Source organism: Rhinatrema bivittatum, chromosome 2, assembly GCF_901001135.1.
Source record: "Rhinatrema bivittatum chromosome 2, aRhiBiv1.1, whole genome shotgun sequence".
In the NCBI taxonomy this organism is placed as follows: Eukaryota; Metazoa; Chordata; class Amphibia; order Gymnophiona; family Rhinatrematidae; genus Rhinatrema; species Rhinatrema bivittatum.
Genome location: NC_042616.1, coordinates 155,699,478 through 155,711,347, shown reverse-complemented (window position 1 = coordinate 155,711,347; position 11,870 = coordinate 155,699,478). Strand labels below are relative to the sequence as shown.

Genomic DNA, 11,870 nt, shown 5'->3' with positions numbered 1-11,870 from the left:
ATCTGGACTGCGCTTCTAAGATTGTATTTTTAAACAATGTCCATGCCTTTTGTATACTTTTAATCTTTGCAGCTGCATCTTTCAGCTTTTTTCTATTTTCCTCATTTTATCAAAGTTTCCCTTTTGAAAATTTAGTGTTAGAGCTGTAGATTTACATATTGTACCCCTTCCAGTCATTAGTTCAAATGATCATGTTCTGATCACTATTGCCAAGTGGCCCCACCACTGTTACCTCTCATACCAAATCCTGCATTCCACTAAGAATTAAATCTAAAATAGCTCCCTCTCTCATTGGTTCCTGAACCAATTGCTCAATGAAGCAGTTGTTTATTTCATCCTGGAATTTTGTGTCTCTAGCATGTCCTGATATTACATTCACCCAGTCTATAGAGTAATTGAAATCTCCCATTATTACTGCACTGCCAAATTGGTTAGTTTTCCTGATCTCTCTTAGGATTTCATCATCTGTCTGATAATTTTGGCCAGGTGGACGATAGTATACTCCTGTCACTATACTCTTACTCAACATACATGGAATTTCTACCCATATTTATTTATTTATTTATTTGTCAAGTTTTCTATATCATTGTTCAAACATGCCATCACAACGGTTTACGTTATTTTAGAAAAGACATCCAATAATAAAAACATACATAGAAATAAGAACTCATAATCATAAAATAAAATTAATAAAGAGATATAAAAGGTGTAACATAATAAGAATCTCTTTGTCATAAAATATAATTAATGAAATGAAATTAAAATATAAAAGATGTAGCATAAAACATAGCATATAGATGTAGCATATAGATTCTACTGAACATTTAGTTTCTTGTATGATCTTTATCCTGTTGGACTCTATGGACCTTATTTTCCAAGGCTATCGCAGGCTTGCGATAGCTAGCGAAGGTAGCGCACACCTGCGCTACCTACATCGGGGCGGAGTCGGCCCCGGAAGAGGAGTCGGGGCGTCACCGGGGTCGACTCTGCGACGACGGCGCGGACAGCCTGCGATACTTTAGAAAATGAGGCCCTATATCCTCCCGGACATAAAAGTGCTACACCTCCACCAAGTTGATCCTCCCTATCATTGCGGTATAATTTGTACTCTGATATAGCACTGTCCCATTGGTTATAGTCCTTCCACCAGGTCTTTGAGATGCCAATAATGTTTATCTCAACATTCACTGGTATACATTCTAACTGTCCCGTCTTTCTTCTTAGACTTCTGGCATTGGCATACAGACATTTCAAAGTGCATTTTTTTGTTTGGATTAAACTTCTTTTCAGTTGTTATGGATAATTTACTTATAGGCACCATAGGCTACTTTTGCATTTATTGGAACCTCACTGTTGGGATGTCCTAACTCTCCTGTTTCATTAGTATTCTTCAAAGCTACATTCCTCTGAACCATGCACTGCTGAGTGACTGTTGGCTTTCCCCCTTGTTCTAGTTTAAAAGCTGCTCCATCTCCTTTTTGAAAGTTAGTGCCAGCAGCCTGTATTTTGGTTAAGGTGGAGTCTGTCCTTTTGGAAAAGTCTCTCCCTTCCACAAAAGGTTGTCCAGTTCCTTACAAAACTGAATCCCTGTTCCCTATACCATCGCCTGATCCACACATTGAGACTCCAGAGCTCTACCTGCCTCTGGGGACCTGCATGTGGAATAGGGAGCATTTCAGAGAATGCAACCCTGGAGGTTCTGGATTTCAGCTTTCTACCTAAAATCCTAAATTTGGCTTTCAGAACCTTCCTCCCATGTTTTCCTATGTCGTTGGTGCCCAGATGTACCATGACAGCCCACTCCTCCCCAGCACTGTCTATAATCCTATCTAGATGATGCGTGAGGTCCGCCACCTTTGCACCAGGCAATCAAGTTACCAGGTGGTCATCACATCCACCAGCCATCTACATTTCTAATAATTGAATCACCAACTATGGTGGTCAACCTAACTATTCCTTCCTGGGCAACTTGTCCACAGTGCAAGAGAACAACGCATCACCTGGAAAGCATGTCTTTGCTACAGGATCACTTCCTGCTACACCAGGGTAATGCTCTCCAACTGGGAGACTTTTCTGATCCAAGGCAGCACTGGGGCTGCCAGACTGGATTTGGGACTTGGCTACTATGTCCCTGAATGTCTCATCAATCTACCTCTCTGTCTGCCTCAGCTCCTCCAGGTCTGCCACTCTAGCCTCCAGGGATCAAACTCATTCTCGATGTGAAGGCTGGTTGGCCACAAGGCAAGGCAAGATCAAGAGCGCCAGATGGTTTTAAGGCAAGGCAAGGAGCAAAAAGGCCAGATGGCCACAAGGCAAGGTAAGGAACAAGGAGGCCAGATGGACATAAGAGAAAGCAAGGCAAGGAGCAGAAGGCTCAAAGGCCACAAGGCAAGGCTAGAGGAAAAGAAACAAGAAAGACAGAGGCTAGGACAAGGAGCCAAAGGTAACTCCATGAATCGACAAGTGACTATGGCAGGGCTGGATTACATAGGGCAGAGATCAGGGTGTGGCAAGAACAGAGAGAAGCTTGGCTAGCCTGGAGAGTATGCTCATTGAGGTCTCTTGGTGGAGGGCAGGCTGCAAGACAGGCTGAGTCATGAAACCAGGGACGCTATGGTGAGGATGGTTCTGAGTGGGGCTTACTGGAGGCCTCTAGTGGCAGGCAGGCATCATAGTCAGGGTACAGTGAGGCTGAATAGCAGCTGAAATCATAACAGTGAAGTGCTTATTGCATGGTAAATAGTAGAGATGTGCTTCGGGTAAACATTTTGTGTTGGGCTTTGTTTTGGAGCCCCCCCCCCCCCCCGCAGGAATTTCGTTTTTCCCATGGTTCGGGGTTTTTTTTTTTGGGGGGGGGGTCCTGATTTTCGGGTTAGTGCACACCATCTGGAGTTAGTAAGCACTAACTCCCTTTAGCGCGCCCAAACTCAAAAATGATTTTTTTTTACAAAATTTCGGAAAAAATTCAATCGTTTTTCAGTTCTCCCAAACCATTCCGAATTAGGCAATTTCGTTGACATTGCCTAATTCAGGAATAACAATTTCACATCCTTAGTAAATAGTCCCATGGTGCTTAGTTAAGTTTAGCTGTGTATGAATTATTTGCAGGATGTGATTAGCTATTATTGGGCTAACAAAAAAATTATCCACAGATGATGTTGAACATGACCTTTTGAGGCCAAATGGATTGTGTCTTTGTTATAATCTGCTATGCTGATGGGAGGAGAAGCAGATGGGAGTTAGCGATCTGTTAGGAATTAGCTCCTGGAGTGGGAGGAGTGAGCATTCTGTTGTAAATCTGCTGCTGGATACTCCTGTTGGGGAAGGAGTCAGCAATCTGTTATGAGTCTCTGTGCAGCGTTAGCAATCAGTTAGGGACTGGCTCCCGTGGAAGGAGGAGTTTAGCAATCTGATATGATCCGTAGGCGGAACTAGCAATCTTGTTATGATATAGACTGCTGAGTTGGCAATCTGTACCAGCAGAGTGCTAGAGAGGGTACTCAGCTGGAAAGGAATGTAAATAGGTGAATCCTTGGGCCGATGGCAGATGACAGCGCCCCCAGGAGGATATCCTGAGAGCGACCACCGGCTAGGTGTGGGTATGGAGACAGACACAGATAGTTCTTTTATTAGGCAGGTTAGTAGAACCACCAGAGGTGGCAGTAGTGAGCTGATATGCCCGGCAGGGCTGAAGTCCCTCAGATACTGGAACTGCGATCCCAGGATTGCTGAGCTGTAGAGAGACTATAGATAGTGAGTAGACAGGGTATGCTGTATTCATAGCCAGTAGTATATGACAATCTCACATAGATTCTTAAGGAGGCTCAGCAGCTGGAAAGAGTTAGGGCCTCGAGGAGCGAGTACCTGGTTCCAGGGAAAGCTCTAAGAGAGCGGTGGTAACTCACAAATGTCTATATCTGCAATAGCTTCCAGGCAGTAGAGAATCTTCAGAGTATTCAGGAACATGGGCCCTCGAGGAGCAAGTACCGGTTCCTATCGGCAATCTGAAATAGAGAAAAGAGAGCAAGGCCCCCGAGGAGTGGGTACCTCTGGTAAGTCCGAGGAGGCAAAGTAGCTTGGATGAATTCGTAGCGAGTCCGTATTCTTGTCCTTGTCCGAGTCCGTGTCCGATTCATAGTCCTTGCTAACTCAAATCATAAGCATAAGTGAAGACCTTTTATGTTGGAAGCGGATGATGTCAATACAGGGGGACGCCCCAGAGGTTCGCGCCCTTGCTGGTACATACTTCGGAGCGTGCGCCCTACGTCATCAGGAACATGGCGGATCCGCAGCGTCGAGCCGGTCCGGGGACGCCGGGGAGAAGCGGCATGGAGACGCCGCAGCAGCAAGCCGTCCATCAGACCCGGAGAGAGTCGCCCCAGAGGTAGAGAGGGTGGAGCGAGAGTGTAGAGCAGCCACGAACGCAACAGTCTTTAGTTTGATAAATAATAGAATAGCCACTTTTCTTCATGACTATTGTGGATGCTAGGACTCAGCAGGAATATACACATGGATATGAAATACAGTAGTCTTATACTGCAACAACAAGTATCTTACTTGTACATCACACATGGAAATGTGTTCATAGTTCTAGAAATATTAGAAGTTACAATATATATGGACATATCTGTTCAAATGTAAGTGAAAGGTACTGAATAATGGACAGAAATTCAATATCTTTTCTGAGCAAAGCATTCCTCTTAACAGATGAAACAGCAAAATCTGCTACTCCAAGGTTCAGCATAATAAATAAATTACTGAATGTGAGATATCTGTGGTTGACAAGAAAGGGTAAGAACAGAGAACAGAGAAGTTGAAATAATCTGTAAGTGATAATCCTATGGATTTGTATATTATTTCAAATGATTATTACCACCTCATGACCATCTTAACTCCTTTGTCACATTATTATTCATCCCTACATTCTCTCTTCCATGCATCTTCTCTTTTTTAAATATCCCAATTCCTAGCCTAGTTAGCTACCAAGTCTTTAAATGTTGTGTAATTGCAGGTTTACTGAGCCTTTCACTTTTATGCAATAGAAAACAGGGATATTTTAAGTCACAACAGGCCTTGATGCAGTAACTATCATATCCCCAGCACAATGGCAAATGGTCGATGTGCCAGGACCCTCTGACCCCGACCCCGCTCCTTTAGTAAAGCCCCAGGACTTACACGCGTCCCGGGGCTTTATGCACATCGCCGGGCCTTTTGAAAATAGGCCAGGCACGCCTAACCCTTTGAAAATCCAGCCCTAAAGGCAGAACAGATATCCTCCAGGTCTCCACTAGATGGCCCTAGTTCAAGCCATGGAGTTAGATAATGAGTAGAAGGGTGTACCATTCAATATAGCACCTCCTCTCCTTATCAGTGGGGAAGCAGCCATGACTCATCACCAGAGAAGGAGGTTTTATTTGGACTTAGATAATTTTTCTTGTGAAGTAGAGAGGAAGTTTTGGAAGCCCCCTTCCTCATCCGAAGCTAAGGAGATAGTCGACCAGGTTGTCCGGCAGAAAAAGACCTAATGATCCACCCAGTCTGCACAACAAGCTTCCCATGACAGCAAGTGTCGCTCCATGCAGGTTACCCCCAAGTGTTTGCCAAGGGCAGTAACTACCACTCTGTACAAGTTGCCCCATTCCTTATGTTAAGGACAGTAATATTTACAAGCAAGACCAAGCAACTATCAAACCCATTACAAAATTACTGCAACATTTTTATGTGGTGAGCAACCTTCCTGATAATTCAGACAATGCTACTTTAATATTCTTTGCTTTTGGATTTGAAAGTAGAAACTTTATCCCCAATATCCGCATATCAGTACCCCAGACCCTAAAAGTTGGTGTCCAGTGTTGGCTTTCAGAATTCAATATCCTTTTTTCCCTGTCCTGCTGTCAAAGCAGAGAACAATGTTCCAGTTGTGTCTAAATTGTCAAGACTAATTGGTTAAGGGTAGTAATCCCCAATGCCTTCTGGTTAAGGATACTAACTGCCGTTCCGTGCAGGTTACCCCCATGCACCCTTTTCTTCATTATCATCCTCAAGTCTTTAGGGATCCACAGTGTTTATCCTATGCCCTTTTGAATTTGTTTACTGTTTTTGTCCTCACCACCTCTTCCAGAAGGGCATTCCAGGCATCCACTACTCTCTCTGTGAAAAATATTTCCTTATGTTGGTTCCGAGTCTTCCTTTCTGGATTTTCATTTTGTGATCCCTAATTCTACTGTTTCCTTTCCAACGAAAAAGGTTCCAAGTTTGTGCATCGTTAAATCATTTTAGGTATCTGAAGGACTATATCATATTCCCCCGTGCACCTCTTCTCTTCCAGGGTGTTCATATTCAGATCCTTCAGCCTCTCCTCATAAGTATTCTAATACAGACTCCACACCATTTTGTTAGCCCTTCTTTGGACTGCCTCCATTCTGTCTCTATCCTTTTTGAGATATAGGCTCCAGTAATGAACACAGTTCTCCAGGTGAGGCCTCACCAAGGTCCTGTACAAGGGCATCACTACCTCCTTTTTCTTATTGGTTATTCCTCTCTCTATAAATCCCAGAATTTTTCTGGCTTTAGCTACTGCATTGTCACATTGCCTCGCCACCTTCAGATCAGCAATCACTGTCATACCAAGGTTCCTCTCCCAGTCTGTTAGTCTTTCACCCCCCATCACATACAATTCTTTTGGATTACTGCACCCTAGATGCATGAATCTGCACTTCTTGGCATTGAATCCCAGCTGCCAAATTCTCAACCAGTCTTCAAGCTTTCTTAAATCACTTTTCATTCTCCCTACTCCTTCAGGTATGTCCACTCTGTTGCAAGTCTTAATATCATCCTCAAACAGACAAATTTTACTTTCTATCTCTTCTGCAATATTGCTCACAAATATAGGGGCAGATTTTTAAAATTACGCGTGGGGGTACATTTGTGTGCACTACCCGGCACGTACAAATGTACACCTGATTTTATAACATATGCGCGCTGCTGCGTGCATGTTATAAAATCCAGGGTCGGCGCGCTCAAGGGGTTGCCCACATGCGCACCTTGCGCGCGCCGAGCCCTAGGGGAGGCCCAAGGGCTTTCCCCATTCCCTCCAAGGCCGCTCCGAAATCGGAACTTTTTTTTGTTCCCCCCCACCTTTCCCTCCCTTTCCCTATCTAACCCACCCCCCAGCCCTACCTAAATCCCCCCCACCTTATTTTGTTGAGTTACGCCTGCCTTTGGGAGGCATAACTTGTGTGTGCCGGCTGTCTGCAGGCGCGGCAGGCCCCGATACAGGCCGCTGTGTCAGGGCACTCGGCCACGCCCCGGACATGTCCGCGCTCCGCCCATTTTTGCAAGCCCCGGGACATAAACGCGTCCCAGGGCTTGCGTGCCGCTGAGCCTATGCAAAATAAGCTCAGCATGCGCAGGGAGGATTGTTAAGGGTTATGCGTGTAACCCTTTTAAAGTCCGCCTCATAATGAACAGAACTGGTCCCAAAACTGATCCCTGTTGCACTGTGCTTAACACCATTATTTCATCAGAGTAGGTTCCATTTACCATTACATGCTGTTTACTGTCAGTCAACCAGTTTGCAATCCATTAAACTACTTTGGCGCCCACTCCCAAGCTTCTCATTTTGTTCATTAATCTCTATGCAAACCATATCAAAAGCTTTGCTGAAATCCAAGTAAATCACATCTAGTGCTCTTCCTTAATCCAATTCTATAGTCACGAATCAAAAAAATCGATCAGATTTGTCTGACAGGACCTTCCCCCTGTTGAATCCATACTGCCTCGGGTCCAGCATCATACTGGATTTAGATAGTTCACTATCCTTTCCTTCAGTAGATTTTCATTAATTTTCCCAGCCTCCTCTTTGCTCCCACTCTTGTGAAGTGGGACAACCACCACTCTTTTCCAATCTCACGGGGCCACTCCCATTTTCAAGTATCTATTGAACAGGTCTTTCAGTGGCCCAGCCACACATCGCTGAGCGTCCCTCAGTATCCTGGGATATATATTATCTCGTCCAGCCCCATGGCCTTGTCCACTTTCAGCTTTCCTAGCTCTTTCCATATATTGCAAAGACAGAGAGCAGCAACTTGGTGACAGGGTGGCGCTTTATGTCCGGGATGGCACAGAGTCCAACAGGATAAAGATCCTGCAAGAGACTACATACACAATCAAATCTTTATGGGTAGAAATCCCTTGTCTGTTGAGGAAGAGTATACCGTCTACCTGGCCAAAATGGTGAGACAGACAATGTAATTTGTAGCCTGGTATAGCACTGTCCCATTGGTTATCCTCTTTCCACCATGTCTCTGAGAAGCCAATTAAATCTATGTCATCATTCACTGCTATACACTCTGTCACTTCTTAGACTTCTGGCATTAGCATACAAACATTTCAAAGTGTGTTTTTCTTTGCATTAACTTTCTGCTTTTCAGTTGACGGAGATAAATTGGAATCTTTTAGCTCAGGTGAGTCTTTAATTATAGGCACAGGGTCAACTTTTCTTATTATTGGACCCTCTCACAGTTTTACTATGCCCATGAAGGGAGAGTTGGAAGCCTACTCCTAAGCTCCTCATCTGTAAGGCAATGTCTATCTCAACACCTTTGCAGATGAATGAGGAGGGCACTGATGAAATAGGTCCATGAAGAATGATCTCCTCAATCTTACTCAGATTGAGCACAACCTTTGGGATGAAAGGCTTTGCCTCAAACAAGACACAAATTGAAAGCATATCGGATGTAGTGGACCAAGATGTTTGAACAGGGATGTGGAATTGTATATCATTGGCATACAAGTGGAATCCTGAACTTTATTCAGCAGCCTCTTTTGAAAACCATACTAGTCTCTTCATTTTCTTACCTTCAATTTACTTCAACAAAGATTTGCTGCTGTTTCTATAACTACTTTTAGTTTTGCCCACTATTCTTCCTCTTCACTTACATCCTCCCATCCTGCCAGGACCTCCAATTTATGAACTAATTCTCAGTCCCTCGCTTTATCTCATAATCCATGTGACTTGAATCCTCGTCAGTACCTCTCTGCTTTTGTCCTAAAGAAGCCTCTACTTGAATATCATGCACTCTTAGAGGCATTCACTATCAGAAAGTAACCCATTCATATCTCTCCTCTGAGCACACAAAGAATAAAAGGAACTACTTTGTAAATAACACTACAAAAATATAGCTCTTGAGCATAGCTCAGATTGTGACAAGGTGTCATTGAGCCCATTGACACACAAAACAGTGAATAACCTCATTGCCTTTCCCCCCACTAAAAACATAACCACTCACCTGACCTTTCAGAAGAGTATAAGCATCCATAATTTTTTTTTTTGCTGGTTTAGGCTACCAGACTTTTGAATTGAAGAGGCAGCAACCATTTCTTCAGGGCTGGGTGAAGGCTTGGAGATCATGAATATGGCAAGTACCCAAAAACTAAGTCTATTCCATGTAACCATTGCTAATGGCAATGGTTACATGGAATAGACTTAGTTTTTGGGTACTTGCCAGGTTCTTATGGCCTGGATTGGCTCCTGTTGGAAACAGGATGCTGGCTTGATGGACCCTTGGTCTGACCCAGTATGGCAATTTCTTATGTTCTTATGTTCTAATATAGTAATCCAAATCTAATACATTATAGAAATAAGTAGTAATAGCAGCAGCAGCAGGTGTTTTTTTGAGTTGGTTGAGCAATGTGGGAAACACGCTATGATGCCAATTTGAATCTTTCAGACAGGGCAGTCAGTTGCTTTCTTAATTGTGAATTCCATCATAATAAGAGGCACATTCAATCCAACCTGCTTAATTTCAGTACTTATTTTTTAATCTTTTCAGTGATAATTTAAAAGGGCTTGTTTATTGAGATGAGTATGAGGGGAAAAATTGATGGTTGGAAGGGGTGGTTAGGAAACAGTAAAAACAAGGAAAAAATAAACACAAATAACAGAAGCTTGAAGCAATCAAAACTAGATGGGTATATTCTCTGGAGGGGATGGATGGGGGGGGCGTGGCAGACAATTTCCAAAGGCGTTCTTTAGAGCGATGTAGTGGGAAGGTGGCTGGGGCTCAGGGTGCCCATGCCTTCAGGACTATGGAGGTCCCCTAGTCTAAGAGTACCTGCTGCCTGTAAGTGAACTGTTTTTGACTGAGACTACTGTAATGGCCTTTATTTTTTTTTGTAGTGATTGTTCAATAATCCACAGTGTACTTACTGTGATTTTTGTTTCCCGCAATCAAGTCTAAAGTAAAGGATTTTATTTTTGAATAGCAGTCACAATGTGGAGTGTGTGCTATTTACTGGAGTGGGTGCTATTTACTGGAGTGGGTGCTATTTACTAGACTGTTTGCAGAGGAGCTCCAGGAAGAAAAAAAAAACAACTCTTAAGATCCTTGAAAAACGGACTCTTTCTTCCTCCCTGTACAGGAAGAGCCCAAGAGCAGGGGTGCTGCCATGGATCATGACCTCCCCTGTGAGCCCCTGTGGACCAAAAGAAGTTGGGGCAGGGCCTACACAGACTATGACAACAGACGAAGACTGGAAAGACCCATTTTCCCCTCCTGCTACAAAGCTATAGACTATTTGCTTTCCAGTTTTATCCTTGCTTTATCACAAATTCTTTGAAAAAGTTGCAGTTAGTATTAACATACATAAAAAGTATATAGACATTCCATTTAGTGTACATCATGATACACTAAGGATCCTCTGTGCCCATTCTATGGTTTCTTGAATTCTAATGCTGTTTTCACTTCAGGGAGGTTGCTTCATACACCCAGCACCCTTTACAGACACATTATTTCCTTACGTTACTCCTTAGTTTATCCACTTTTCAGTCTCACACCTTGGCCCCTGGTTCTAGAACTTCCTGTCCACTCAAAAATCCTCTCTTGTCTTGAACATCATTAGTATTAAAATACAGGGAGGAAAGCTGGGTTATGTCCCCCAAAACTTTCCATTCTCCCATTCTCATCATGAAAGAATCAATTACTAGTAAATAAACATTTTATTAATTAAAATTCTTTGAAAAAGTTGCAGTTAGTATTAACATACATAAAAAGTATATAGACATTCCATTTAGTGTACATCATGATACACGAGTTAAGTAAAACATGCCATACATAGGTGATAACATATATAAATGTGTTGCAGTGACATTTTTAAGCATTGGTGTCTTTGGCTCCAATCATGAAAAAGTAACTTTTTTTTTTTTGCTTCCTACATGGGAATTAAAAAGCAGTATATATTAGGTGAAGTGGCAAAATCTTCTCTGCTTTCTTCCAACATAACAAGCGATGGCATTTTAAGCAGATAAAACAGAAAACCACTCGGCACATACAAGAAGAGACTTAAAAACCCTGGCACCTGCCGATTGTTGTATTTTATTTATTCTTGGCTGCCAGAGGTTTGCGGCTGATCTTCTTTGACTTGTCATTGTTCTTCTTGGGAGGCTCTGGATTAGCCTGCATGTGTCTGCCATAAAGACTGGAAAGGGAAGAAAAATATGAGAGAGAAAGGATTGATTTTATTAAAACAGCTTTCCATACAATTCTTTTAAAAACCTTTCTACTGAAATAAAGTCTTCTATCAACTTCAGCAGAATGGGTTACGGATTCTTATGACATGATATTCATTTTCTGTGAATCTTCATATGCTCTTTATTATACATTTTAAAACAATTTGAAAAACAGTATCATAACAAATTAGTCACAATTGCCCTGTAATTAAACAATTTCATTCAATAGTTGTGTGTGTGTGTGTGTGTGTATGTGTGTGTGTGTGTGTGTGTATGTGTGTATCTGTGGGTAAATTGACAATGACAAAAAATGGATTGAACTAGCAAGATAGAGTGCCCATTTACCTCAAAGCGAGCATCG

At 42.7% G+C, this 11,870-nt stretch overlaps 1 protein-coding gene across 2 annotated transcripts in view; it reads right to left on the bottom strand.

The window, feature by feature from the left end:
• Positions 1-10,984: 10,984 nt before the first annotated feature.
• The window catches only part of RSU1 (Ras suppressor protein 1), a 371,478-nt gene continuing 370,592 nt past the window's right edge, over positions 10,985-11,870 (bottom strand). For both annotated transcript variants that reach the window (XM_029588767.1, XM_029588766.1), the window contains one exon: positions 10,985-11,478. In XM_029588767.1, coding sequence (XP_029444627.1) covers positions 11,297-11,478 — 182 coding nt within the window. In that variant the 3' untranslated portion in view covers positions 10,985-11,296. The remainder of the gene's footprint in view (positions 11,479-11,870) is intronic.